At 57.8% G+C, this 27,460-nt stretch overlaps 1 protein-coding gene across 4 annotated transcripts in view; it reads left to right on the top strand.

The window, feature by feature from the left end:
• ABCA2 (ATP binding cassette subfamily A member 2) overlaps positions 1 to 27,460 on the top strand; it is a 34,537-nt gene that overhangs the window by 2,750 nt on the left and 4,327 nt on the right. Inside the window, exons 2-43 of one of the 4 annotated variants that reach the window (XM_077189418.1) lie at positions 4,793 to 4,886; positions 7,174 to 7,285; positions 7,708 to 7,874; positions 8,077 to 8,204; positions 8,373 to 8,477; positions 9,055 to 9,129; positions 9,211 to 9,429; positions 10,059 to 10,393; positions 10,640 to 10,799; positions 11,011 to 11,139; positions 11,420 to 11,587; positions 12,320 to 12,416; positions 12,766 to 12,939; positions 13,020 to 13,122; positions 13,674 to 13,788; positions 14,137 to 14,327; positions 14,566 to 14,716; positions 15,015 to 15,219; positions 15,676 to 15,840; positions 16,149 to 16,332; positions 16,599 to 16,811; positions 17,127 to 17,323; positions 17,404 to 17,586; positions 18,004 to 18,182; positions 18,271 to 18,391; positions 19,132 to 19,419; positions 20,442 to 20,660; positions 20,813 to 20,915; positions 21,259 to 21,584; positions 22,040 to 22,253; positions 22,432 to 22,537; positions 22,833 to 22,944; positions 23,364 to 23,424; positions 23,680 to 23,854; positions 23,940 to 24,055; positions 24,509 to 24,656; positions 24,867 to 24,990; positions 25,819 to 25,951; positions 26,113 to 26,230; positions 26,344 to 26,522; positions 26,829 to 26,970; positions 27,300 to 27,434. In XM_077189418.1, coding sequence (XP_077045533.1) covers positions 4,793 to 4,886; positions 7,174 to 7,285; positions 7,708 to 7,874; positions 8,077 to 8,204; positions 8,373 to 8,477; positions 9,055 to 9,129; positions 9,211 to 9,429; positions 10,059 to 10,393; positions 10,640 to 10,799; positions 11,011 to 11,139; positions 11,420 to 11,587; positions 12,320 to 12,416; positions 12,766 to 12,939; positions 13,020 to 13,122; positions 13,674 to 13,788; positions 14,137 to 14,327; positions 14,566 to 14,716; positions 15,015 to 15,219; positions 15,676 to 15,840; positions 16,149 to 16,332; positions 16,599 to 16,811; positions 17,127 to 17,323; positions 17,404 to 17,586; positions 18,004 to 18,182; positions 18,271 to 18,391; positions 19,132 to 19,419; positions 20,442 to 20,660; positions 20,813 to 20,915; positions 21,259 to 21,584; positions 22,040 to 22,253; positions 22,432 to 22,537; positions 22,833 to 22,944; positions 23,364 to 23,424; positions 23,680 to 23,854; positions 23,940 to 24,055; positions 24,509 to 24,656; positions 24,867 to 24,990; positions 25,819 to 25,951; positions 26,113 to 26,230; positions 26,344 to 26,522; positions 26,829 to 26,970; positions 27,300 to 27,434 — 6,669 coding nt within the window. Of the gene's footprint in view, positions 1 to 4,792; positions 4,887 to 7,173; positions 7,286 to 7,707; positions 7,875 to 8,076; positions 8,205 to 8,372; positions 8,478 to 8,943; positions 9,130 to 9,210; positions 9,430 to 10,058; positions 10,394 to 10,639; positions 10,800 to 11,010; positions 11,140 to 11,419; positions 11,588 to 12,319; positions 12,417 to 12,765; positions 12,940 to 13,019; positions 13,123 to 13,673; positions 13,789 to 14,136; positions 14,328 to 14,565; positions 14,717 to 15,014; positions 15,220 to 15,675; positions 15,841 to 16,148; positions 16,333 to 16,598; positions 16,812 to 17,126; positions 17,324 to 17,403; positions 17,587 to 18,003; positions 18,183 to 18,270; positions 18,392 to 19,131; positions 19,420 to 20,441; positions 20,661 to 20,812; positions 20,916 to 21,258; positions 21,585 to 22,039; positions 22,254 to 22,431; positions 22,538 to 22,832; positions 22,945 to 23,363; positions 23,425 to 23,679; positions 23,855 to 23,939; positions 24,056 to 24,508; positions 24,657 to 24,866; positions 24,991 to 25,818; positions 25,952 to 26,112; positions 26,231 to 26,343; positions 26,523 to 26,828; positions 26,971 to 27,299; positions 27,435 to 27,460 lie in introns of all 4 variants that reach the window. The other 3 variants (XM_077189416.1, XM_077189417.1, XM_077189415.1) reach the window with 3 other exon arrangements.

The raw sequence follows: 27,460 nt of genomic DNA, 5'->3' as shown, positions 1-27,460 counted from the left end.
ATGTAAGATTTAGCAGGTGTTCTCTCAAAACTCACCACAGGCACAGTTCAGGGTGTTCACCTTCCTGCCCTGGGGCTCTTTGTACCCATTCATTTGGGATGGGCAGGCAGCCACAGCTGGAGCTCTCAGTGATGGAAGTGTGCTGCCAGTTTGCTTGGTCCTGGGGAAGGATTGGTGGGTAGGTCAAGGCTCTTCTGTGGGAATGGTGGGAGCAGTTCTATGCTGTTTTGGTGCTGCAGCACACTGATGGGGCTCCCTGTGGCACAGGCACTGGAATGAGGGAAGGGAGAGCTGATAGCAGTGTGGCTGTTCTGCTCCATGCAGGATCTGTGCCTTCTGCACTTTGTCCTGAAGATGGAAAACTCTCCACACAGGAGCTGGCAGATCTGTCCTTTCCCCCTGGCTGGTGGCAGAGAGCTGGGGGGAAACTGATGCTGCCAGAAAACGAAAGGCTGAAATTTGGGGTGCTGGGGGGCTGTAACACCGCCTCTGCTGGGGTGCAGTGTCCCTAGGACTGTGTGCCTGTGGCCCTGCCAGCTCCTGCTGGTACTGAATCCTGCAGCAGGAATCAGTTGGGTACTGCCCTGGCTGTGGGTGCTCTTTGCCCTCTCCTTGTTTGCAGCAGGTGTGGGGAGGGGAAGCGCGGGTTTGGCAGGGGTGTGGTGGCCCAGCAGTGTCTCTGTGAGTCCCTATTGGCATTGGCAGCCGGGGCATACCCGTTGTGGAACACCTTCATCCACACTGGCTGCTGGCATGACCCTGTGCTCAGGTCAGGCATCTTGTGTCAGTGGGAGGGTGGCCATGTCCCAGTGCTGTGTGGCCTTTGCACAGGGCACTGACAATGATGTGCCCTCTTGGCCCAGCACACAGGTGCCTGGCTGACACTGCAGGAATGGGGAGAACCGTGGTGGGTGTTCCTGGGTCCTCAGCTCAAGAGAGTTGTTGACAAACCCCAGCAGGAATTTCTCGCTCCTCCAGCCTCCCCAAGGCAGGACCCCAGGGTGCCGTGCCGGGGCTGTCGGGGGTGGGGATGTGTCCATGCTAGAGGCAGGGGGTAGTGGGACAGATGGACATAACTGGAAGTGACCAGAGGCAGAGGTGAGGGTGGCCAGGCCTTGGCAGGATGGGAGTTGGCAGCCCCTGGACCTGGCCTTGTCTGTCCCTGTGGGGCAGGTGACCTTGAGGGAAGCCTCTCAGGCCCCACCTGGGTGGTCAGATTTCCACTGGAGCTGGGCAGCTTGGCACAGCCTCATGCATTTTGGGGCCTATTTTCCCCCAGAGCTCTCAGTCTCATCTTTCCCAGTGACCACAGCTTTACCTGCCTTTACGTTCCGGCTGTGGGCAAAAGTGGGCATCTAACAGTGATTAAAGTGTGGGACCATGAAAACTTAAAGGTATTTCTGCAGCCTTAAAATGCTATTGGAAAGTTGGATCCTGCAGGACTTGAGAGCCCAATCCCTCAGGGTTCCTGCAGGCCAGCACCTATTGCCAGTTCCTGCTGGCACACTGGGCAGCACTGGCATGGGCAGAGAGGCTGGCATGGAGTAGGCAGCAGCTCCTTCCTCCCATGAGGAGGACAGGCAGACCCTGCCCTGTCCTCTGGGGGGTACGTGCAGGGATTTTGGATGCTGTGTGTAATGCTGCTTCACCTGTGTTGGAGCAAATAAACCCCCTTGCTGGTGCCAGGCTATGGGCAGGGGGACTGACATGGCAGGTGTGGGGAGCAGGGATGTCGCTGGAGTTGCCAGCTTGAGCGTCTTAGTATGGGAGTGCCCAGTCTGACTGCCCCTCTCCCACACCATGCTGGCTGGAGGCTGTGGCTTGTGGGCATCAAACGTTGCTGGGGGCACAGAGGAGAGAACTGAGTGGACTTTTGGGTGACAGCCTTGGACAGGAAGAGCTGCCTCTGCCTGGCCTGGCTGTCCCCATGAGGACTGCCCCCTGGGCTACTGGGACATGAGTGCTGCCACATCCTGGGGACACCAGTGGAGTTATGCAGTTGTTAATGATCTGACAGCCATGTCTGTGCTGACCCTGGCTCCAGCACATCTCCCAGCTGTCCCAGTGGTGGCTGGAGAGTGGGCATGGTGGCACCGTTGTGCTGGGCCGGGCTGTTTACTCTGCTCTGTTTGTATCACTGTCCTGTGGTGCTTGTCTGGCCTTTTGACCTGGCTGTGTGGGAGCTGTGTGTCGCAGCAGGCACTGCTGCCTCCTGCTCAGCCTCCTAGCAGCCTCTCGCTCCCATCTGACAGTGTGGCAGAGGATGGGCCCAGGCATTGAATCACTGTCCCAGTGCTCCCGGAAAGACATGTGCTTCTGCCAGGGGCCAGCACCCTGCTGTAGCACCCACCCAGCTCTGCCTCCCTGCTGGGGGAATTGGGCAGGACCCCACCACCCCTGTCTCCAGCCAAGGACAGGGCTGAACGTGGGGCAACTTAACCCACTGTCTGTAGGGTGGCAGGTTGACACCCAGCACTTGTGCAAATCTGAACAGCACCTATGACCTCATCCTGCTCACATACAACCAGGCTGAAATGAACATGTGGCAGGGGATGTGGAAGAAGAGAATGCCACCACCCAGGAGCTGTCCCTGGCCCCACAACCATTGTCACCTGGTACCAGGGCTCCTGGGACCAGTGTCCCACCCTCAGTCCTGCACCTGTGCCCTTGTCAAGAGAGCGGGGGGGCAGGGGATGGGTGACAGAGCAGGGCAGACTAGCTGGTACACTCATGGCCACCTGCTGGCAGGCACTGGCCCCTCTCTTCTCCTCTCCTTGGCTCTTTCCTACCTACTGGGGAGCATTTCCTTCTCATCTGCTTGTATCCTGGCCTTTCCTCCTTGCTTCCTCACACAATCCCAAAATGTCCCCCTAGTTGTCTTGTGCCTGCACGTAGGGACCCCACCATCCCCAGGCTGTGCAGGTGTCCTGGTCTGGTGCCTCGCTGGAAGTCTGAGGCTCCGTTGGGCCCCACTGCATGCCAGTGCCCCTGGGGACCAGGGGGGGCAGGGTCGGTCCTGGAGGTGCAGCCTGGTAGATAGCCATCAGCTACCATGTCTGCCCATCACCATGCCACTGTGGGTGCCAAAGGTGTGGGACAGCCTGCTGTGACACTGGGATATGTGGGACAAAGGGTGGGGACAAGGGACATCTCTGGGGATGGAGATGAGCAAGAGTCAATGACCTTTGTCAAAAAAATAAATAACAACAAGTAGCTTCCAATAAGCTGTTGCCACCAAGGACAGTTCCCACACGAGCCTGGTACAGGCCAGCGTGGGTGTGTGGGGATGGTTCCCCCAGTGCCTGGGCACAGAGGCCTTGTTGTGTGCCTGGTAAACAGGCAGGGGGTGGGGCAGGGGCCACGGGACTGCAGTGTGTGTCAGGGTGTCCCCTGCATCCTGCTTTGTGCAGGACCAGTGACAGCAGGGACTGTCCCTGGGACTGGTGTTATCAGAAAGATGACTGTTCTCAGGCACTGCTCCTGGGGGCATTTTCCATCTCCTCCAGCTCTTCTTCCTCTTCCTTCCAGAGTTCCAAAACCAGGAACCTCTGGCATGGCGAGTGCAGCATGGGCAGCATCCACGGGTGCAGTTGTGCTCATCCCACGGAAGTAGCACTGTGGCCATTTGCTGGCAGGGACCTGGGTGCAGGGCTCCCTCTGCTCGCTGCCATTTGGGGCTGCTCTCACTTTTTTGACAGAGTGTTGGCAGCCCCTGAGTGAGGCAGCATGGAGGTAATGTTGGAGACACAGGGTCTGACCCTGTCACCTCTTGGCAGCTGCATCCTTCACATTAAAGTCTGTTCTTGCCTCTCCATGGGCTTGCCCATTGGCACTGGTCACTGGGAGGAAGCCGGTGTGGGTGGTGTAGGAAGCACCTTCCCAGCAGTGGAGCTGGGCCCTGCCATGCCTATGGGTGGCAGCAGTTTCAGGGTCTCAGCAGCTGCCTTGGGTCTGATCTGGCTCTGGATTGAGCCGAAGTTGGCTCACCTCACCCTGTGCCTCAGTTACCAAGCCTGCAGTGGTTCCCTGCTGCTGGGCATCGGGGCTGTGCCATTTCTGGGCACTCCAGTGCAAAGTGGCAGCAGCTGTGCTGGCAGTGTGCCAGCTGCTTGCTCCTGCCCATAGCTGGAGATGCTGATGCCTCTCCCCAGGGCCTCTGGGCACAGAGCCTAGCTGGGACTTCTGAGCCACTGTGGCCAGGAATTCCTGGGGATTTGCTGTTATTTACCATATGCTGCCAGTGGAAATTCCTTGCAGCCAGAACCTTTTGGGAGGGCATGGAATGGGTACCAGGATGGCCCAGTTGCACCTGGAGCTGGTGGCAGGGCGTGGCTGAACTGAACTCTGCCATTGGACTCAGCTATTGCTCCTTGTGAGATCCAGCAGTGGCACAGGTGCTGAGGGGGCATCATGCTGCTCCAGGCTGTGAGGGCACTAGCCTTCAGAACTTGAGGTCTTCTCCCTGGGCAGGTCCAGCTATGGTGGACCTTTATGGCTGAGCTCAAGCCTCAGCAGCCTGTTTGCACTACTGGAAGAGGTATCCATCCCCTCTGTGTACCCTGCCCTGTCCTACAGTGCTCTGGACAGGGTGGTACAGGCAGGAGGTTGTGGGATGCCCAGGAACCTGTTTGCCGCTGGCTGAGCTGTGACAGAGCCACCAGCCATTTGCAATATGTGGACACAGTGCTGCGCTGCACCAATGCCTGGGGACCCCTGTACTGCCTGTGCTTCTCCCAGGTGGCTGTGTTCTGTCCCTAAGCATCCTGTTCCCTCTGCTCTGTGTCATCCCCAGTGGGTACTGGCCTTCGAGATCTTCATCCCCCTGGTGCTCTTCTTCATCCTCCTGGGGCTGCGGCAGAAGAAGCCCACCATCCCTGTGAAGGAAGGTGAGTCCCAACAAGGTGGTGCTTGGGGCACTCCCACACTTGGGGCCACCCTGAGGCCCTGGGGAAGTGCTCCAGCCTGGGGGCAGGGGAGACCTAGAGAGGCCTTTTGGGGGACATTGCACTGGGCAGGGGCTACAGCCAAGGACTGGTGGAAGTAGCAGAGTCTGTCCCAGCCTGGGGAGGCTCCCCTGGGGGTTGCAGCACCAACCAGCCTGTGGCTGTCATCAGCATGGACATTTTGCATGGGGAAAGGCAAACTGGATGGTGCTGGAACAGCCACAGTCCCCCTAAGTAGTCGAGGATCAGCTGGAGTGGCTCTGGGAAGGGCTCCCCAGTGAGGGGGAAAGTCACCTACAGAAAGCCCTATGCCTGGCCCTGGTGTGCTCAGAGGCCTGGCAGGATGATAAACTGTTGGGACTTGAGCTGAGGGCTCTGGGAGAATTCCAGCTGGAGCTTTGGCCTGGGTTGTGGTGGCTGTGGGCTGTGCAGCTGGGAGGAGGCAGTGGAGTGAAGCTGTCAGCTCCCAAGGGCCCACTGATGCCCACCTTGGTGGGTGATCTGGTACAGATGGCACAGCAGGGCCAGGGGAGATGCTGAGCACTGCTGGTGACCCCATGTGACGATGGTTTGAGCCTGTATTTCAGTGTGTCCCGGCGAAGGAGAGCCCAGCTGCCAGTGCTGTGCAGCTGCGGCAGGTGCTGCCAGGGTTCCCGCCTTGGCGCTGACATACACTCTGTGTTGTGTGGTTTTTCATTCGTTTTTTTTGTTCTTTTTTGCTCATGTTTTCTTTTTCTTTCCCACCATTTCCCCTGCCCGCCTGCCCTTCATGCCTCAACTGCATGCACCAGTCTGTAAGTTGGTGGGTTGGGTGGGCGCCTCCTCCCATTCCCTTACCAGTGCTGGCCTCATAGTCTGGGGAGGAAGAGCTTGGTTTAGATCAACTCACTCTGGCCTAATCTATGCCTCTGTAAACCCCTTGCCTTCCTCCACAGCTGGTGAAGATGAGCTCAGGCAGCATAGTATGGCCCCTGCCTGCTCCTCCCCAGGGACTTGACCAGTCATGATGGTGTACCCCCTTGGTTGATGGTGCTGGGTTCCCAGGTGCTGGGTTCCCAGGTGCTGGGGTCATTGGTGGCCATGTCCCCGGCCTCCTGGGCTGCATAGGGCACTCCAGCCAGGTGGAGGCTTGTCTTACTCCTTCTTATTGCCTGCTTCCTGGAGCAAAGTCTCTTTGGCTCTGTCACCCATGTGGTTGCCTGTGGTCACCCAGTCTTGCCCAATCACCAAGGGGTTGGGGCTGGCTCCCACCCTGGCACCACCACCAGGTCTCTGTCTTGGCCTCTCATGGCTGGGACAAGCTGGAATGTGGCACTAGAGCCTCAAGGTCAGCAAGATGCAACGCACTGACTTTGTCACCAAACCGTGGCATGGCCACCAGTGTGGGTTCCAGCACCCCAAGAGGCTGCTGGCCTATCCCATGCTGCACCTGTTCCTTGTTCCTGCCAGAAGCCCATCTTCACCAGTGCCCACCGTTTGTGGCCTTGTTAACAGCATTGACCTATCTCTAACCACAGAGTCATTGGCAAGGTGGCGAAAGCAGGGTCCCTGCCTGATGACAACCTGTGGTCCCCATCGGGCAGTGGCATTCTGGGCTTGCCCTGCCCTGGGGAAGGACATGGGAGAGTCCCAGCAGGGATGATGGCTCAGTGCCATTGGAGGGGGCGGGGGGGGGAGGGTTGCCAGCCCTTTGCTGTTTCTTGTTTCTCTCATCTCCGTGTCTCCATTTCCACCTACCTCCAGCTGCCACATGTTGGGGCAGCTGGGTTGGGGGGGAGGCTGGGGGCTCTGGGAACTGCAGATGACAAATATATTTTCCCTGTTGTATTTGTCCTTCTTTTCCTCTGGAGATCCACCACTGCCTCTGAGGCTACTAACAGGGGGGATCGGGGGCTTGGAGGAGGTTGGTGGCCATCTTGGGGGCAAGTGGTAGAAATTGGCATTGTCATGGGACACAAGGGAGCCATCACCCAGGGGAGAGTGGGTGGGGGTGAGGGGGCTGGAGCTGCCTGCAGCCCCACAGAGTCACCAGCCAGGACAGCCCTGGTGGGAAAGTTGCTGACTTCTGACTGTGGCCACCAGCCTCCTGTGGGCTCACAGACCCCAGCGTGTGCTTTTCTGAATGGAATGTCTGTTTCTCTGGTGGCCCCTTCCCCCTCCCTGCCTCTTTGCCTCTCCCCCCTGCTGCCCGCACTTTCCTTGGCCTCTTCTGCCCTCTTACTGGCTCCAGCTTTCTACACGGCGGCCCCGCTCACGTCAGCCGGGATCCTGCCGGTCATGCAGTCCCTGTGCCCCGACGGCCAGCGTGATGAGTTTGGCTTCCTGCAGTACTCCAACTCCACGTGAGTCTTGCCCTCACCATGCACTTCCTCTCCCACCCCTCGTGCTCCCACACAGAGCCCCGTTCCACGCTGACATTGCCACCCTGGGGCTGAGGCAGAAGCTAGCATCCCCCAAAACCGCTTGGGTGCAGACCACCATGTCCTTGGTGCAGAGGACACTTCAGTCTGTTCTGCTGTGGGCTCCCAGGTATTCAGTGCTGGGAGGAGGACAGAGGTGGGTGGCTCTTGGAGACACCATGAGGTGCTGGGGCTCTCCTCTGAACCCTGGCACACTGGATTCAGCGTGCAGGCAAGGGCAGTGGTGCCCCGTTTCAGACAGGACTGCTGTCCCCTGCACCTGAGGGGCTCTGTCCCCCAGAGCTCTGGGGAAGGTGTCTCCATCCCTCTGTCCCTGAAGCCAGGGCGGTGCTGGGCTCTCACAGGGTGACACAGATTCTGGAACACCTCAGCGAGGCAGTAGAGCAAAGCAGCCTCTTCGACCCGCAGCATCCAGGACTGGAGGAGGAGCTGGAGTCGCTGCGCCGGCACCTGGAGGCCCTCAGCAGCCCTGAGCCCAGCTCCATGGAGACCCACTTCAGCAGCCAAGCAGGTGGGTTGTGCTCTGCCTGCCTCCACTACCTCTTTGGCAGGGACAGATAGCACCAGCTGACCCAGCACCCAGCAAAGTGATGGTGTGTGGCAGTGCCCTGCCACTGTCCCATGTCTCTGCATTGGGCAGGGCCAGCTCTGGTGCCATGCCGTGTCCCTCCTGCTGGTGGGCTGCTCTGACCTCCCACCTTATTCCTTGGCAGGGTCCAGCTTCACACTGGCATGGGCAGCCAAAGACCAGGGTGAGCTGCGGCACTTCCTGATGCAGAACCTGTCCCTCCCCAACAGCACAGCTGAGCTGCTCCTGGGCTCCAGCATTAACCTGCGGGAGGTGGGTGACCTCTGGGCTTTGCAGGGGTCTGTTCTACCCTGTAAATGGCACCCAGCTTGGATTTGTCCGATCCTGCTGCCCCATGCCACGGCCTTGCTGGGCAAGGAGGTGCAGCACTGGTGCTCCACTTTTGGCACACCTGGCAGTTGTGCTCTCATCTCGGTGCAGGTGTACCGGCAGTTTTTTGATTCCTTTCCTTTGGTACCTGATGAGACCCATGAGCGAGACCTGTGGGATGGGTTTCGCCCCAGCAAGAAGATGACACAGCTGGAGGTGAGGAGCAGTGCTGCATGCAGGAGACATGGTTGAGTAGAGCCCATCCTCTTGTCCCTTCCATATCCCACCTCAGGTGATCTGGGGGTCTCTGTTCCAGTAGATGGGCCATGACAGAATATTTTCAGGGGGCAGAGAGTAGCAGGGATGGCGGGGTCCGTCCTGGTGCTGGCACCAGCTCCCCCAGTTTTATGAGACACACCAGTACCTATGCCTGGGTTTACCATTGCAGTGGGGGTTGGCACTGCCTGGGTGGTGGCTGTGGAGGGAGCAGGGGAAATTGTTCCCCCCTTGCGTCTGGCATGCAGGGAATCTCTGCTCCCTGCATCTGTCCATCCTTTTTCTTCCCTGCCCTGTGGAGACCATGGATGCTGTGGGGCTATTCATGTATGCTCAGGGACACACAAGGAGGGGGACCTGGGGGGAGCCCCCATCCCACCAGCCATCCCCATTCTTCATCTTGCAGAAGAGTCTCCCCAGTGGCTGGAGGAGCCTGCAGGAAGGGCTGGTTCACAGGGTGCTGCGGGACCCAGTGGCAGCCCCACACCATCCAGCACTGCTCCACATGCTCTCCCAGGCTCTGGACCTCACCAGCACTGCTGTGGCACCTGCTATCTCTGATAGCCCCCAGGCCTTTGTCACCGAGATGGAGGTGAGCACCTCATGGGACAATCTGGGCTGCTCTGCCAGAGCAGGCACTGCAGCCCTGTCCTTACAACTTCCTGCCCTGTAGAATGTGCTCTTCACCGGGCCAGTGCTGGAGCAGCTGACTTGTGAGCAGTACCCAGGGGGACTGCACCGCCTCCTGCGCGTGTCTCCCAGGCAGCAGCCACTGCTGGCAGCATACCAGGCACTGGCCTGCAATGGCAGCCGGACCATCCGCCAGGAGCGCTTTGCCCAGCTGGCCTCCGAGCTCCAGAAGCAGCTGGACACCCCCAAGATAGTTAGCAGGGTGAGTGCTGGGCAGGTGGGGTAGGCTGGTGGCAAGGATGAAACTTGGGAAGGATTTTAAAACTCAGCTGGTGTTGTATTGGGATTGGGAACAGTTCAATGTCCTGGCTTCCCTTGGTGACCCCCTTCTCTGACATGAGTACCCCCCTCCCACCTGGCTCCATAGTTAAGATCCCAGGTGGTTTCCCCTCTAGCACTTGCTTGAACACTGCCTATTGGATGGGACTGGGTGTCCCCAGCATCTTCCTAGGTGTCCTTAGGAAGCCAGCTTCTCTCCCCAGGACCAGCAAAGCCCTTGCTGGCACAGCTCAAGCCTGACTCTTGAGGTCCCACTCCTTGTCCCACCCAAGCTCGATGTGTCCTTTGTAGGAACAGAGGACCACCCTTCCTGTCTTGAGTGGTATCTCGTGTCCTCACGCAAGTCTCTGCCAGCATTTGCCACCATTCTCACTGCCTCATAGGCACAGATGCACAGCAGTGAGTCCAGGGCCCTAACCTTGGCGCAGCTCCAACCCTTTAACCAAGAAAGTGGAGTTGCTACTGCTTGAGGTCCTCGTTGGTCCCTTCCTAAAGGCAGGCAGACCCTGTTGTCCCAGCAATGAGTAACTCCTTGTCCATGCATACTCACAGCTGAAGCTGGAGGAAGTGAACAGCACAGCCACTCAGCATCGCCTCCGTGCCCTCCTCGAGGACTTGGTGGAGATGGAGAAGATTCTCCAGGACATGGACATCCTCTCAGCACTGGCTAAGCTGCTCCCCAGGGGAGCCTGTGCCAGCAAGGCCGTGCCACCCATGGCCAACAGCACCAGCTGGGCCAGCGCCAATGCCACGGCTGGCAATGCCACGGCAGAGGAGGAAGAGGGCGCCGGGGAGAGCCCGTCTGGCATTGACAACCCCCAGGGGCAGTTCTCAGCATTTGTGCAGCTCTGGGCAGGGCTGCAGCCCATCCTTTGCGGCAACAACCGGTAGGAGCACTGGGGGACGGCTCCAGGGTCTCCCTGCGTAGGCCAGTTGTGTCACCCCTTGCTGAGCAGGCAGGATGGGTGCTGTACTGCAGCCTTGTCCTGCAGCCAAGGATGCTCTCTGTGTTGGGCAGCACCATGCAGGCACTGGAGTCAGTTTGAAGGCCTGTCACGGGCAGGGATGGGGGCTGCCTGCAGCAAGGGGTCCTGAGCCTGAAGCAGAGTAGAAAGCCTGAGCTCCCTTTGCAGGACCATCGAGCCTGAGGCACTGAAGCAGGGCAACATGAGCTCGCTGGGCTTCACCAGCAAGGAGCAGCGAAACTTGGGCCTCCTTGTGCATCTGATGACCAGCAACCCCAAAATCCTGTATGCACCTGTGGGCACCGAAGTTGACAAGGTCATCCTGAAGGTGAGGATGCATAGGTTGGGACCCCTGTCCTTCTTCTCCCACCATCCTGCTCTGCAGATGGGCTGTGTGGCAGGGAAGAGGTTGACTGCCAGACACAGGAAGCTCCCACAGGCAGTGGGAGGTGGGCAGGTATCTCCATGACTGCTAGTCATCCCAGAGAGCAGGAAGCCCCTGCCTCCGCCCACTGTACGACTTTCTGCCTGGCCCCCAGGCCAACGAGACCTTCGCCTTTGTGGGCAATGTCACCCACTACGCCAAGGCATGGCTGAACATCTCCCCTGAGATCCGAGCCTACCTGGAGGAGGGCAGGCTGCAGAGGCGCATCCACTGGCTCCAGCAGGTAGGACAGTGTGGTGAGGATGAGCCTGCCGGGATTTACTGCCCTGGCAGTGGAGAAGGGGTTGTCCTCCCCCCCACATACCCTGTAACTTCTTCATGGGGTACTCCCTAGTATGCACCTTCTCTTGTGGAGACTAGTCTGGATCCCTGCACAGTGTGCACACTGTTCCTCATCCCCAGGAGGAGTTTTGGGTCCTGCCTGTGTCTGTGGGGGTGGACAGTGACCTGAGAGGCAAGGCATACCCCAGCTTCTCCCTCCCATGTCTTCCTCTCTGTCTCAGTTGACTGCTGACCTCCACAAGCACCCAGAGATTCTGAATGTCTCTGACAGTGATGTTCTTCACAACTTTCTCAATGGCAACTTCTCCCTGCCCAATGCCAGCATCCTGCTCCAGCAGCTGGATACCATTGACAATGCTGCCTGCGGCTGGGTCCGCTTCATGGCCAAGGTGAGGTGGAGCACACCTGTGAGAAGGTTGAACTACCAACAGCCAGGGTCTGTTGGGCTGAAGAGGGTCAGATCCAGTGAGACCTTTTTAAGAGCATGGGACAGGAGCTCTGGGGAAGGTGGTGGTTCCTGCAGTGTCCAGAGCTTTGGGGTAGATGTCTAGGGTGGAGGTGCTCACACACTGTTGACTTCAGGGACTGGGGTTGGCTTTGGGTGATGCATGCTGTACCATCTGCAGGCTCTGTATGCTAGACCCATCCAGGGCCTTGGGATCTCACTAGCCTGCTGGAGCATGTCCAGAGAAGGGCAGTGGAACCAGGAAAGGTTTTGGAGCACAAGTCTGATGAGGCAGGACTGAGACCTCAGGGAGCTCAGGCTGGAGAACGGGAAACTCAGGAGGGATCTTCTAAGTCTCTGCAATTACCTAGAAGGGTGTTGCAGCCAAGTGGGGGTTGGTCTTTCCTCCCAAGTGACAGGACAACATGAAACAGCCTAACATTGTAGCAGGGCAGGTTTAGGTTGGATTTTACGGAAAATTTCTTCACTGAAAGAGTGGTCAGCACTGGAACAGTCTGCCCAGAGCAGTGGTACTACCCCTGTGTTCAGAAAATGTATGAATTTGACACCTGGGGGCATGGTTTAGTGCTGGGCTTGATAGTGTTTGGGTTAATGGACTCAATGATCTTGGAGGGCTTTTCCAGTCTTAGTGATTCTATGATTCTCCTCCCACTAGGTCAGCGTGGACATCTTCAAAGGCTTCCCAGATGAGGAGAGCATTGTCAACTACACGCTGAACCAGGCCTATCAGGACAATGTCACGGTCTTTGCCAGTATGTCCCTGGGAACCAGCTGTTCTCAGGGTCCCTGAAGCTTTGCCCTTCTCCAGCTGTGCCCTGGAGCCACTGGCTTCAGGATGTGGGTCCCTTGGTGCACATGTTGGGTGGATGAGGGGGCTGAATATGGTGCCCATCCTCTGCCCCAGGCTGCTGTCCTGGCTCTCCCACTGGCACAGCCTGCTGTCTGTGTGCCTTCGTATCCCATGCATGTCCACATCCCCAGCCATGCCACCCATCTCATCCATGGCAACGCTCACAGTACCCTCCCCATCCCTGCCTGTTGCTGTGGGCTGGCTGATGTGGCTGGCCCCTGTGGACTCCCTGCTTCTTCTGCTGCCCACAGGTGTCATCTTCCAGACCAACAGGGATGGCTCGTTGCCTCCCCATGTCATGTACAAGATCCGTCAGAATTCCAGCTTCACAGAGAAGACCAACGAGATCCGGCGGGCATACTGGCGGCCTGGCCCCAACACCGGCGGCCGCTTCTACTTCCTCTATGGCTTTGTCTGGATCCAGGGTAAGTGTCAGTGCTCTGCCACAGCTGCCCATGGCCCTGGCCTCTCTGCGCTCAGCCTGGCCTCTCCTTCTCTTCCACAGACATGATGGAGCGTGCCCTTATCAACACATTTGTTGGCCACGATGTGGTGGAGCCTGGCAACTACGTACAGATGTTCCCGTACCCCTGTTATACCCGGGATGAGTGAGTAACACTCACCTGCAGGACCTTCCTCCTTCCACTTTGCAGGCCAAGATACTTTAGCTGGGAAAAGAGAACAAGTTTGGGGGCCAGAATGAGATTGGTGACCCTGGGAGTGATGAGCAACCAGTTAAGTCCAATTCCTTGGACTACCAGGCTCAGGAGGGCAGGGGAAAGTAAAGAAATGGCACATGGATCTGTTGGTGATTATGGATTACAGTGGTCTGGAGGCAGCACCTGTAGAAGTCCCAGAGCCACTAACACTCCTGGGCAGGAGGTTGGAGAGAGCCCCATCCACACCAGGGTAGCCAGGGCCCTGGGTGGAGCCCGTGGCTACTACTTGCCGGCAAAGGCCTGCCAGCCGTGACACTGGATTGTCCTGTGGACTCACTGGAGAAATTCTTTCTTAGGGCACTAAGGAGGAGCTGGGTTAGAGACTAGTTGTTCCTAAGCAGTGGGAGAGCCCCTCCAAGGCCCCTTGCCCCAGGGTCCCTGCAGGTCTCTGTGGCAGTGCCACCATCCAGTTCTCCCCCTCTCTTCCTCTACCCCATCAGCTTTCTCTTTGTCATCGAGCACATGATGCCCCTCTGCATGGTGATCTCCTGGGTCTACTCAGTGGCCATGATGATCCAGCACATCGTGACAGAGAAGGAACATCGCCTGAAAGAGGTAGGGATGGTGGAAGAGATCTTGGGGAGGAGTGGGCATATCTGCGCCCTACATTCTGTGCTGTGTCCCTGGTCACCTTCCTTGTATTTCTGGGTTACATGAACTAGGGCAGATGCAGATCCAAAATCCCTGGGCGGAGCTGGTCCTTCTGAGTGTCCCCAGCATGAGATGATCTCTGGCCAGTCCTGGCGGGAACTGAGCTCCTTGGTACCCCAATAGAGGGTGCTGTGTCCTGCCCACTCCCAGCAGCTCCCTTGGTGCTACCCCTTGCCCTCCCAGCCCAGCGAGAATAGAAGCAGGGGTGCACAGGGTTGGGGACAGTCCCGCTGAATAGTTTTGGCCCCACAGGTGATGAAGATGATGGGCCTGAACAATGCGGTGCACTGGGTGGCTTGGTTCATCACTGGCTTTGTCCAGCTCTCCATCTCGGTCACAGCACTCACTGCCATTCTCAAGTACGGCAAGGTCCTGATGCATAGCGACGTTCTCATCATATGGCTCTTCCTTGCCATCTATGCTGTGGCCACCATCATGTTCTGGTGAGCTGCCTGGTCTGTGCGGGCAGTAAAGGGGCATGGGCAGTGCCATGTTCTTTTGCCATGGAGGGAGGGTGCTAGAAGCTGTGTGGGCAAGGGCCAGTGGAGGGGCACAAGTCCCTAAGTCCCTCCAAGCCACTGATATGGGGAGCCAGTTTATTGCCTCAGCACCACCAAAACTAGATGGTGTGGGGAAAGTCCTGGTGGGGTGGGATCCAAGGAGATGCTGTCCTCCTCGCAGCTTTCTGGTGTCAGTGCTCTACTCCAAGGCCAAGCTGGCGTCTGCCTGTGGTGGCATCATCTACTTCCTCAGCTATGTGCCCTACATGTATGTGGCCATCCGGGAGGAGGTGGCCCATGACAAGATCACAGCCTTTGAGAAGTGCATTGCGGTGAGTTGGCTGCAGCAGCTGGGGACACACTTGGTCCCAGGTTTGCCTCAGGTACCTCATGTCCAGTACAAAGCCTCCAAACTGTCATCAAGCCCTGGGCAAGCCATTGCCTGTATGAACCAACTCCTTGTGGGGCTTTGGAGGTATCTCCAGAAGGTTTGGTGCCTCTCAGGTCCAGGAGCATTTCCATGGTGTTGGGTGGGGCAGCACTACGTAGGAATTCACCCAAACCTGTTCTTCTGGAGTTGACTTGCGGTTCCTGCTGACCTCCCATTCCCTTCCCTCCACCTCTTCACAGTCTCTCATGTCCACCACCGCCTTTGGGTTGGGCTCCAAGTACTTTGCACTGTATGAGGTGGCTGGCGTGGGTATCCAATGGCACACCTTCAGCCAGTCACCTGTGGAAGGAGATGACTTCAACCTCCTGCTGTCCATGATGATGCTGGTCGTGGATGCCATGGTGTATGGGGTGCTCACGTGGTACATCGAGGCCGTGCACCCGGGTACGTGTGGGCAGAGGGGCATGAGGGCCCCCCAGACCTTACAGGAGCCTCTTTGCTGAGTGACACCTCCCACATGTTCTTATCTGCTGGTGTCAGCCAGGTATCTCAATTCAGGGGCTGGCTGTAGCAAAGCCAGATGTCCACAGCTGAGATACCAATCCTCCTTATCCCCACCCTTGTGGAAGCATCTCAGTTGCTCTGTGATTTTTTCATTGGAAAGCTGAAGCATGAGTCAACCCAACCTGAATCCCAAAGGAATTTGTTTCCTGGCACAGCCCACAGAGCTACCCTGAGCCCAGCTGGCTGGAGTGTTCACAGCCCCCACCCTGCAGTGGTGACCTGACCTGGGAAAACTCCCAAGCCCTTGCCCATGCCAGGCTCTGACCCAGTCCTCAGCAGCTTCTGCATGGGCCCGGGTGTAGGGTTGGCCCTGACTCCCTGGGGCTGTGGTTGCAGGCATGTTCGGCCTGCCACGGCCCTGGTACTTCCCTTTCCAGAAGTCTTACTGGCTGGGCAATGGGCGCGTGGAGACCTGGGAGTGGACCTGGCCATGGTCACGCAACACCCGCCTCAGCATCATGGAGGAAGATCAGGCCTGTGCCATGGAGAGCCGGAGGCTGGGTGAGGGCAGCTGGGGGTGGCAGTGGGTGGCACAAGGGTGGCCCTGACTCTGCCGCAGGGTCTTGCCTTGGCCATGGACCCCTGTGCTCTTGTCAGGGCAGGATACTGGGCCAAACACTGTGGCCTCTCTGGGAGCTGCCACTCCCACTGGCGTGGGAGGGGGAAAATTGGCAAGAAGCAGAGGGTAAGGGACCACAAGCCAGCATAGCCACCATGGGATGGAGGCGGGTTGATTCATTCCCAGGGAACCCCACTCAAAGCCTGGCTTCCCTGCCCTCCCCTGGCTCCTCACCATCCTACTGTCACAGCAGAGGAGACAAGGGGCATCGAGGAGGAGCCAACCCACCTCCCCTTGGTCGTCTGCATTGACAAGCTCACCAAAGTCTACAAGACAGACAAGAAGCTGGCGCTAAACAAGCTGAGCCTCAACCTCTACGAGAACCAGGTTGTGTCCTTCCTGGGGCACAATGGTGCAGGCAAGACCACCACCATGTGAGTGCCTGTCCTGGCAGAGAGACCATGTTCCTCTGGCCAGCTGCAGGGCGTGAGGCAGGGGCCTGTGGCAGCTGGTAGCATGCCCAGAGGGCAGCAGTGTGGGTGTGGGGCTGGCACAAATATGGAAAAGGAGTAGGCTCGTGGCCCTGTGCTGATACTGCTCTGCCTGGGGCCCAGCAGATGCTCCCAGAGGTGTTGGGACTGGGGCCAGACTGGGGCCAGTATGAGCTCCCTCACACTGTTGCCTTTCTCCATCCACCCAGGTCCATCCTCACTGGCTTGTTCCCTCCAACATCGGGCTCTGCTACCATCTATGGCCATGATATCCGTACGGAGATGGACAAGATCCGGAAGAACTTGGGCATGTGTCCTCAGCATAACGTGCTCTTTGACAGGCTGACAGTGGAGGAGCATCTCTGGTTCTACTCGCAGCTCAAGAGCATGGCAGAGGAGGAGATCCGCAAGGAGATGGACAAGTAGGCACCCTCCAGCTCCTTTCTCTTCATCCATGCCTTTGGCATGAGTGAGTCTCCTTCCTGCTGGCTGTGCTATGGGGGGCGATCTGGTGGCAGTGGTTTCCCATGGAGCAGCTCCACCAGGTGTTTTCCCACCCTTGGGGTGTCAGGCTGTGGAAGTGAGCAGAAGATTCTCATAGCCTGACTGCAGCTGGGCAGTCCCAGCAGCTGAAGGCTGCAGATACCATGTGGGGAAGAGCCGTTACATATTCCCCACAGGCACTGGGCACCAGTACAGCCCCCACAGCATTCCTGATGCTTCTGCCCTGTCCCCAGGATGATTGAGGACCTGGAACTTTCCAATAAACGGCACTGCCAGGTGCAGACTCTCTCGGGTGGCATGAAGAGGAAGCTGTCAGTGGCCATTGCCTTTGTGGGTGGGTCGCGAGCTGTTATCTTGGATGAGCCCACAGCTGGTGTGGACCCATATGCCCGAAGGGCCATCTGGGACCTCATCCTCAAGTACAAGCCAGGTGAGCAGAGCTGGGCAGAGCCTAGCATGCTCCTCTGTGGCAGCCATGGCCCCTCTGCTGAGGCCTTGTGCTGCCGTCAGGGAGGACCATATTGCTCTCCACACACCACATGGATGAGGCTGACCTGCTGGGGGACCGCATTGCCATCATCTCCCATGGCAAGCTCAAGTGCTGTGGTTCTCCATTGTTCCTCAAGAGCACCTATGGTGACGGCTACAGGTTGACAGTGGTGAAGAAGCAGTCGGACACCAGGAATGGCACAGGTCTGGGGAGCAGTGGGACCCTTTGTTAAAGGAGTAGATGGCACCCGCCTTCTTCAGCCTAGCAAAGGAGAGGTCAACACCCAAGTACTCTCATCCTGAGTCTCCTTAGGTCACATGGAGGGCAGAAGGGATGGGGCAGGGATGTAGAAGGCCCCATTGCTCAGCCTTAGTTTTTCCCAGCTGGGTCCTTGGCCAGACCTTACACAGTGGCATTTTTCTCCAGGTGCTGGTTCTGTTGAGTCTGTGGGTTGTCCTGTGGGTTGAGATGTCCAGTGTGGGCCACACTGCAGAAGACCATCCCCAGGCCAGTCAGGGTGACAGGGAAGGTCCTATGGCACTGGGGAGTAGGGGAGATGTGGGGGTCTTGGAGGGAGGCCAGGTGTGAACTGACTAATGGGTACTGTCTCTCTGCTTCAGAGGCAGGCCACAGCCCCCTGAGCCACTCCTCTGTCAGCCCCTGCTCTGAGCCTCGTGTCTCCCAGTTCATCAAGAAGTATGTGGCCTCCTGCCTCCTCATCTCAGACACCAACACAGAGCTCTCCTACATCCTGCCCAGTGAGGCTGTCAAGAAGGGCTGCTTTGAGAGGCTCTTCCAGGTACCTGCAGGGGCTGGCAGAGTCGGCAGGCACAGGGCTGTGGCACTGTGGACATCTGCCCTCCTCACACAGCACTTTGCTCCCACAGCACTTGGAGCAGAGCCTGGAAGAGCTAGACCTCACCAGTTTTGGGTTGATGGACACCACGCTGGAGGAGGTCTTCCTGAAGGTGTCTGAGGAGGATCAGTCTCTGGAGAACAGTGACGTGGGTACGGGTGTCTGGGGGGGCACAAGGTGCTGCTGGGGCTAGTGAGGGGCTCTGTGATCTTGCTGGGCTTGGTGGCTGCAGGAATCTCCTATCCCAGGTGGAGGAGAGATTTCCAGCAGAGCCCATCCTGGCCAAAGGCAGCCAGCCTCTGCTCCACTCTGGCTTTACTCTCACCTGGACTAGTGGCTAGCTCTGGTGTCCTCAGCACAGGTCTCCAGAGGACACCATGGAGATGGGAGATGCTCCGAGGGCTGGCGCACCTCTGGCATGGAGCCAGGCTGGGAGAGCTGCAGGTGTTGACCAGGAGAAGAGAAGGCTCCAGGGAGACCTTATGGCACCTTCTAATGCCTAAAGGGGGCTTGAAAAAATCAGAGAGAGGGATTTTAAATGGACAGATAGTGTTAAAACAAGGAGGGAATGGTTTTAAACTAAAAGAGGAGAAGTTTAGATTAGATGTTAGAAAGAAATTCTCCCCTGTGAGGGTGGTGAGGCCCTGGCACAGGTCATGCAGAGGAGCTATGGGTGCACCATCCCTGGAAGTGTTCAAGGCCAGGTTGGATGGGGCTTGGAGCAACTTGGTCTAGTGAAAGGTCTCCCTGCACTTGGCAGGGGGCTGGAATGAAGTGAGGTCCCTTCCAACCCAAACGAATCTGTGATTCTGTGGTACAATCCATCCCCAGTCGGTGCTATGCTGCAGTGTAGAGTAGCATGGCTGGTGGCAACCCACGTTTTTTCTTCCAGACATGAAGGACTCCAAGGATGCCCTGCAGCCACCTGCCTCTGAGCTGGGCCCAAAGTCTGAAGCCAATGGGGAGTCCCTGGCCGAAGCAGCCATGCCAGAGAAGCCCGAGGTGGAGCTCAGCAACCTGGTGACCTGCTCCAAGCTGGCGCAGTCGCAAGCGTCCCTGCGCTCAGCGTCCTCGGTGGGCTCCGTGCGTGGCGATGAAGGTGGGGCTTATTCTGAATTCTTTGGGGATTACGTGCCCCTGTTCGATAACCGGCAGGACCCCGATAACATCAGTCTGCAAGGTTGGTGCTGCTGGTGCCTGGCCAGTGGCAGGGGCCGTGGGCGGCACTTAGCTGGGATGTGGAGGGTTCGCCCAGGGTGGGCAGAGCTGACCCGGTCCCTCAGGGTATCTGGCTGTGACTGAGATGGGTGGCTGTGGCTGCTGGGACGAGAGCCCATGGGGAGGGGGCTAATGGGACATCCAGCAACACAGCAACCAAAGAGCCACAGCCTGGGTGGGAGGGCTGGGAACAGGCTCTTTCCATGAGTTTGCACCCCATGCTGGTAGTGTGTGCCATGCGGGTCTCGTGCCAAGGCATGAAGCCAGTGAGAGCAGCCACTGGCTTCTGTGGGTCTCCAGTGCCACCTTGCAGACTTGCCCCACTAACATGGCCTCTTCCCACACTGTCACCAGTTGGGTTTCTCCTCTTGGTCCTTGGGCACAGAATCACCTTCCAGGTGATGGCTTCACCAGTCATACCCTGCCCCAGGTGCAAGGCTATCCCCACCTGGATGCTGGGATTGCTGGATAGAGAGGGTGCAGGCAGGTGCCTCGAAGTTATTGCTGTAGTCAGAGATCCTGTTCTGGGTTATCTCACAACTCATGTGACTAATTTAGGGATGTGCCACCTCTTTCTCCCACCAGGGCTGTGGGAGGTAGAGGTGGGATAGTGCTGTGACAGAGCTCCCACTGTCTCGCTGGGACTCCCACCTGTATCTTGTCCCTTGTTCCTGTGTGTGCTGACCCCCCACCAGCTGGCAGAGCTGATGGGCAAATGGAGGAGTCCTAGAAAAAAGCACCAAATTAGGTTGTTTTTTTAAAACTATTGTCTAAATTTTCCTTTTGGGGCCAAGAGGAACCTGCCAGCCAGATACCATGCTCCTGACTGCACTGCTGCTGTGGCTTGGTGGCAGACTTGGGGTTGGGTGCTGCCCTTACCCTTGGGGTGGCTGAGCTGGGCTGGGTGTCTGGCCCAGCTTCCTGGGAGCCCAGGCAGGTGTGTGAGCAGCTGTGCCAGAGGGCTGATGTCCCTCTCCCTCCCAGAGCAAGAAGCAGAGGGGGAAGCAGAGGATCGTGACCTGGCAGGTCAGGGAAGCTTCAAGCTGGAAGGCTCGTGGCTGAAGCTGCGCCAGTTCCATGGGCTGATCGTCAAACGCTTCCACTGCGCCAAGCGCAACACCAAGGCCCTCTTCTCGCAGATCCTGCTGCCCGCCTTTTTCGTCTGCGTGGCCATGACTGTGGCGCTCTCTGTGCCCGAAATAGGTGCATGCAAGCCACCTACCTACCTGCATGCTGGGCAACCTGTTCTGCCTCTTCCAGTGTGGCCACTGGCTGCAGGAGGACAAGGCCAGCACAGTCTCCCTGTGTGCAGTGGTGCTGTGGGTATGAGCAGGTTCCTGTCCTTGTCCCCACAGGTGACCTGCCACCCCTCATCCTCTCGCCATCCCAATACCACAACTACACTCAGCCCAAGGGTAACTTCATTCCTTACGCCAACGAGGAGCGGCGTGAGTACCGGTGAGAGCTGCCACTGCTAGTGACCAGCACCCTGTGCCCAAGGCCCATCCATGGGACTGTAAGGGGGGCAAGTGGGGAGGGCAGCCCACAGGAGGCCTAGTGCCAGGGCTGGCTCAGGCCAGGAGCAGAGCCTGGCTGGTGCCATGTCCCCTGATAGAAAACAATCTCTGTCCTGGCCAGGGTGTCTCTGGGAGATGTGTGAGCCCTGACACTGTGATTAGCAGCTCAGCCATGCCAGGCATAGGCTGTGTGTGCCCATGATCAATGCCAAGGCCTCAGGGAGGTCCCAGAAGAAGATGGCCATGGTGCTGAGATCTGTGTTTCCTACTCCTTGCTCCTGCAGCATTAGGCTGTCTCCCGATGCCAGCCCTCAGCAGCTTGTGAACACTTTCCATCTGCCTTCTGGTGTGGGGGCCACCTGCGTGCTCAAGACACCCTTTAACAACACACTGGACCAACCCATGCAGACCCTCAACCTCAATAGCAATGAGTCCAAAATGCTGGCAGCCAAGTACTTCGATGCCATGTGCATCGACTCCTTCACCCAGGGCCTTCCACTTTCCAACTTTGTGCCACCACCTCCATCCCCGGCTCCCTCTGACTACCCCATGTCAGTGGATGAGGACCTGCTCCATGCCTGGAACTCCACAACCTTCTCCACTCTTAAAGGTATTACCTATGCTGGGTGCTCTTGTGTCTGGGATTTGTCTCCAGCAGAGGGACAATGCCTCTCCTCACAGAAGTGGCTCCAGGGACCTCTGGGAGTACCTGTTAGTCTGGCCTGGCCACACAGCAGAGCTCTCTTGGGCAGAACTTGTGGCTTTGACCCTGGAACACTGTCCTCATTGAGCCCCAGCCATGCCAGTAGAGCCCCTTGGATGGTGACGCTGTCACAAAGTCCCATGGCCAGCCTTGCGTCAGCTTTGCTGGATGTGGTCCCCAGCCCTTTCTTTCTCCAGCCATACCTCATGGCCCATCTCTGAATCTCTGTCCCCCCAAAGCTTTTTGCACATTCATCTCTTGGTCACCAGGACCCTGCCTGCCCAACCGCCCCACCCTCATGCTGTCCCCAGCAGCTGGGGCAGGCAGGAGCCTGGCTGTGAGCCACCCCTTCTGCTCCTCAGGGACCGTGACCTCAGCCCCTGCCCTTCCCCACATCATCCATGAGCCCATCAAGTGCACGTGCTCCATGCAGGGGACTGGCTTCTCCTGCCCTAGTGGCGTGGGGGGCCATCCCCCACAGATGAAGGTGGTGACAGGGGACATCCTGACAGACATCACAGGGCGCAACGTCTCTGAGTATCTCCTCTACACCTCGGACCGCTTCCGGCTGCACAGGCAAGAGGGGAGGCTGGGAGGGTCTGTCCTGCACCACAGAGTAGGGATAAGAACCAGGGGTCTGGTGACACCTGCCCCAGGGTGCTGGCTGGATTCAGCAACATGCTCAAGCATGGTTCCACCCCTGGACGTGGGGGGCAGGCAGTTGGAGCTTCCTCAGCAGTGCCTTGTCCCACAGGTATGGGGCACTCACATTTGGAAATGTCCAGAAATCCATCCCGGCCTCCTTCGGAGCCAGGGCTCCGGCCACAGTGCGCAAGATTGCTGTGCGGAGAACGGCCCAGGTGGGACAGCACTGCACCTCAGGGCAGGGCAGATAGGTGGGGAGGAAAGGGGGCAGCAGGAACCCCTGGGACTGCTCTTCTGCATCTCCCCAAGTGCTTTGGGAGGCTCCAGCCACAGGGGAGTGGTCAGCAGGTCTGGCCCAGCACAGTCAGCAATGGCCTATTCTCCCTACAGCCTTGAGCACAGGGTGGCTGCCCTGTGGGTGGCTGTCCATCCCATTGTATCCTTCTCTCCCAGTATATGTTTGGGCCCAGCTCTCTTGCCATGTCCCACTGTTCCTCTCTCCTCCTCCAGGTCTTCTACAACAACAAGGGCTACCACAGCATGCCCACTTACCTCAATGCCCTCAACAACGCCATCCTGAGAGCCAACCTGCCCAAGAGCAAGGGCAACCCTGCTGCCTATGGTAAGGATTTGCAGGTGCTTGAGGGCAGGAGCATGTCAGGAACAGCATTAGGGTCCAACCAGGCTCCAAAGTGCAGTGTCCATCTTGGGCCAAGCCGGCTAGTGTCCAGCTGGAACAGGGGTTCACACACCTCCGCTCTGAGATATGAAAGCTGGGACAAGCTCTTTGCCAGGCCTGGGCTGGACTGTCCCAAAGTGCTGCCTGGAAGTGCCTGGGCTTGTGACATGTCTAGGGGTGCTCTTCAGTGAGGGAAGGGCTTGGCACTGAGGTGCTGAGTTGCTTCAGAGAGCCCAGCTCCTCTTGAGCTTCAGGTTGGAAGCCCATCCTGCTCAGAGCCAGGACCAGGCAGGCTGGGGACAGGGCTCTGTGTCCCAAGCCAGTTTTCATGCTTCCATGTTTCTTCTTGGTCGTTGTTGCAGGCATCACAGTCACGAATCACCCCATGAACAAAACGAGTGCCAGCCTGTCCCTGGATTATCTGTAGGTCCAAGGAGAGGGTCTGAGGGAGGGTGGCTGTCCCATGGGAGGTAGGGGGCTTTTTACTCGTGGTTGCATGGGAAGATGGAGGCTTCTGCTTCACAGGCTGCATGGTGGGGAGGGACAGGGTGGCTGTGATGTGGGGGTCCCTGTGCCATGCCCTAATCTGTGCACAGTGACTGTCCCACATCAGGGTGGGTGGCCCTTCCCAAGCAATTGAGGGTGATGGAGTCCATGTTCTCCTTGCTCCCCATCCAGCCTGCAAGGCACAGATGTGGTGATTGCCATCTTCATCATTGTGGCCATGTCCTTCGTCCCAGCCAGCTTTGTGGTATTCCTGGTGGCTGAAAAGGCCACCAAGGCCAAACACCTGCAGTTTGTGAGTGGCTGTGACCCTGTCATCTACTGGTTGGCCAACTACATGTGGGACATGGTAAGCAGGACACGAGGCCCCACTGGCCTAGCCTCCGGGGCTGTGCCAGGGAGTGGGCAGTCACAGATGTTTCTGTCTTCTCCAGCTAAACTACCTGGTGCCAGCCACATGCTGCATCATCATCCTGTTCGTGTTTGACCTCCCAGCATATACCTCTCCCACCAACTTCCCCGCTGTCCTGTCCCTCTTCCTGCTCTATGGGTATGTTGCTCAGAGGGCGGTAGTCAGGAGGCACCAGGGATGCCTCCAAAGTCTTATGGGGTGGTGGTTTTAAACTAAAAGATTGCCATTTAGACCAGATATTAAGAAGAAATTTTTCATAATTGGGTCAGTGAGGCCTTGGCACAGATTTCCCAGAGAAGCTATGGCTGCCCCATTCATGGAAATGTTCAAGGCCAGGTTGGACAGCTTGGAGCACTAGTGGAAGGTGTCCCTGCCCATGGCCGGGGACTGGATTAGATGTCCTTGAAAGTTCCTTTCCAGTCCAAACCATTCTGTGATATTCTGCAGTCCCCCCATAGCTGGTTGGAGTGCAGTGGCTGTGAGGGCTGGCGTGGGAGAGCCTGGGAGCAGCAGGATAGAGATGGGCAGTGCCAAGGCTGGGGGCCCCTCTGCTGCCATAGTGACGTGTGCTGCTTCTTCTCACCTCCCCAGCTGGTCCATCACCCCTATCATGTACCCAGCCTCCTTCTGGTTTGAGGTGCCCAGCTCTGCTTACGTCTTCCTCATCGTCATCAATCTCTTCATTGGCATCACAGCCACTGTCGCCACGTTTCTGCTGCAGCTCTTTGAGCACGACAAGGTATGGCATTCACAGCTCTGCTGAGGGCCACCAGGAAGGGAGATGCTGCCATTCTGTTTGTGAGGCAGCTCAGGCCAGGAGGGACCTCAGGAGGTTTCTGTTTCCAGCACGATCAGCCATGAGACCTGACTGGGCTGGATCTTGGGGATCCTGCTCCTACCACTCACTTGGGGTTGGTGGATGGTTGTGTTCTCTCTGCTGTCCCCACAGGACCTGAAGGTGGTGAACAGCTACCTGAAGAGCTGTTTCCTCGTGTTCCCTAACTACAACCTGGGCCATGGCCTGATGGAGATGGCCTACAATGAATACATCAATGAGTACTATGCCAAGATTGGTATGGCCTCTTATTCTCTCCTTCCCTTGTGCCAGGGCATGTGGAGCTGGAGGGGACCATGATGCCAGCACATCCCCTCTGCCTGCCCCATGGGGGTGTCCCAAGGCCCAGAGCAACCTGGAGCAAAAAGCCAAGGGGGTGGATTAGATGGGGCACAGAAGAAGACACAGCTGAGGGTCAGCTGTGGCATGGTGCCAGCATTTCTGAAAGTGGTTCCTTGGGTCATCCCAAATAGCAGCCCCATGGGGAGAAGACGGTATGAGCCCTGACAGAGGTGTGTGGTTCTGCTGCTGCTGCACACTGCCTGTGGTGGGCCATGGCGAGGCTGTGCTGGATCTTAGTGGCAGCATAGTGTAGCTGTGGTGGGCCATGGTGGGTCTGTGCTGTAACAGGAGGGATGGAGGGTGCGGGGACTCTCCATAGAGACAGGGTTTCTTTGGGTCTGCACTACCCAACCAACATAAGCCTTTTGCCACTTACAGCTTCATCCTAGCCTCAGAAGCTCCCCTGCTCTCTGTTTTTTGAGCAGCTTCTGTACATAATCTAGGTGCTGCTGGCATTGTGAGGGACAGTTTTGGGTCAGGGTTTGACAAATCCCTCTGATTTCACTCTCAGCTGGGTTGACTCATCCTAATGAGGTTGAAAACTTGCCAGATGATTTCCACAGCACCCATGCTCTGAGAGGGCATTGTGTTATGGTGAGCCCAGGCAGCTGTGGTGGGTGAGCATGGGAGCAGTGTCATTGTCATAGGTCAACTCAGGAGGGACAACCAAGCTGTCTCCATGGGAAGGTGTCCCCAACTGCTCTATGCTCTTCCTCCTATTCAGGGCAGTTTGATAAAATGAAATCACCCTTCGAATGGGACATCGTGACACGGGGGCTTGTTGCCATGACAATTGAAGGCTTTGTTGGCTTCTTCATCACCATCATGTGCCAGTACAATTTCTTCCGGAAGCCCCAGTGAGTGTGGCACAGGGCAGGGATGTTGGGGTAAAGATTTGCCGTTGGGACCCTTCAGCTTCAGGCTGCCTTTCTGGCAGTGTTGAGTGGGAGCTGCCTGGTCCTGTCATGGGTGCAGCTCCTGGTCCCACATTCCCCCCTGCCTCTGCTCTCTCCCACAGGCGCCTGCCCGTCTCCACCAAACCCATTGAGGATGACATTGACGTGGCCAATGAGAGGCACCGGGTCCTGCGTGGTGACGCCGACAATGACATGCTAAAGATTGAGAACCTCACGAAGGTGGGGGCTGCATCAGGCTGCAAGAAGACTCCAGGGACCAGCCCAGCCCAGGGATGTGGGTGGGGCAGTGGGTCCAGATGGCTTCTGGTGTGCTGAGTCCCCTTCCCTGCCAGGTGTACAAGTCCCGCAAGATTGGGCGCATCCTGGCTGTGGACCGGCTGTGTGTGGGTGTGCGCCCTGGGGAGTGCTTTGGGCTGCTGGGTGTCAACGGTGCAGGCAAGACCACAACATTCAAGATGCTGACTGGGGATGAGAGCACCACAGGTGGAGAAGCCTTCATTAACGGACACAGGTAAGGGGGGCCTGGGGGCTGCCTGCTTTCCTGGGGATGGGATGGGGTCTGCTTGGAGAGCTCCCAGGATAAAGCAGCATGAGTGAGCTTGTGTGTCCCAGTGGGACTCGGCAGCCTTGTGTCCTCCTGGGTGACCATCTACCTGGGGTGTGGGTCAAGAGACACTGGCCCTGTGCTGAGGCTGCCCAGTGGGGTTTTACCTGGGGGAAGATGCTCCAATGTAAAGGCACGTGAAAGGGGACTTTCAGCAGCAGTCCTCACAAAAAGAATTCTTTCTTCCCACAAGTGCTCAATCCTCTCCCACAGCATCCTGAAGGAGCTCCTGCAGGTCCAGCAGAGCTTGGGCTACTGCCCCCAGTTCGACGCACTCTTTGATGAGCTGACAGCCCAGGAGCACCTGGAGCTCTACACCCGCCTGCGTGGCATCCCCTGGAAGGATGAGGAGCGGGTAGGGCTCTGGGCAAGCAGTTGGCAGCATCCAAGGGCTGGTGCTGTGCCACAGGGATGGCATCTCACTGGACAGCAGTGGCAGCCTGAGCCAGTGCTGCTGCTCTCGTGGCAGTGCCACCCTAGCAGTGTCCCCACATGGGCTGCCAGGGCCAGGCACACGCACTTGCAGGTCCCCACCAGTGCTCATGGCTGTGCCAGGGGCTGCCATGGGGCTTCCCTGATTGGCACTTGGCTAGTAGTCCCCTCAGCAGCTGATGTGCCAACCCCTGCCTGTTCTGCCAGCCCTGTGGCCTTGGCAGGATGACAGCAGTCCCCCATGCCTTGCAGGTGGTCAAGTGGGCACTGAAGAAGCTGGAGTTGACCAAGTACGCAGACAAGCCTGCCAGCACCTACAGCGGGGGCAACAAGAGGAAGCTATCCACAGCCATTGCGCTCATTGGATACCCAGCCTTCATCTTCTTGGTGCGCCCTGAGGGTAGAAAAATTAC

This window comes from Agelaius phoeniceus, chromosome 21 (assembly GCF_051311805.1).
Source record: "Agelaius phoeniceus isolate bAgePho1 chromosome 21, bAgePho1.hap1, whole genome shotgun sequence".
Classification (NCBI taxonomy): Eukaryota; Metazoa; Chordata; class Aves; order Passeriformes; family Icteridae; genus Agelaius; species Agelaius phoeniceus.
Note: the sequence above shows the minus strand (reverse complement) of the source record. Positions and strands in the feature narration are given on the sequence as shown.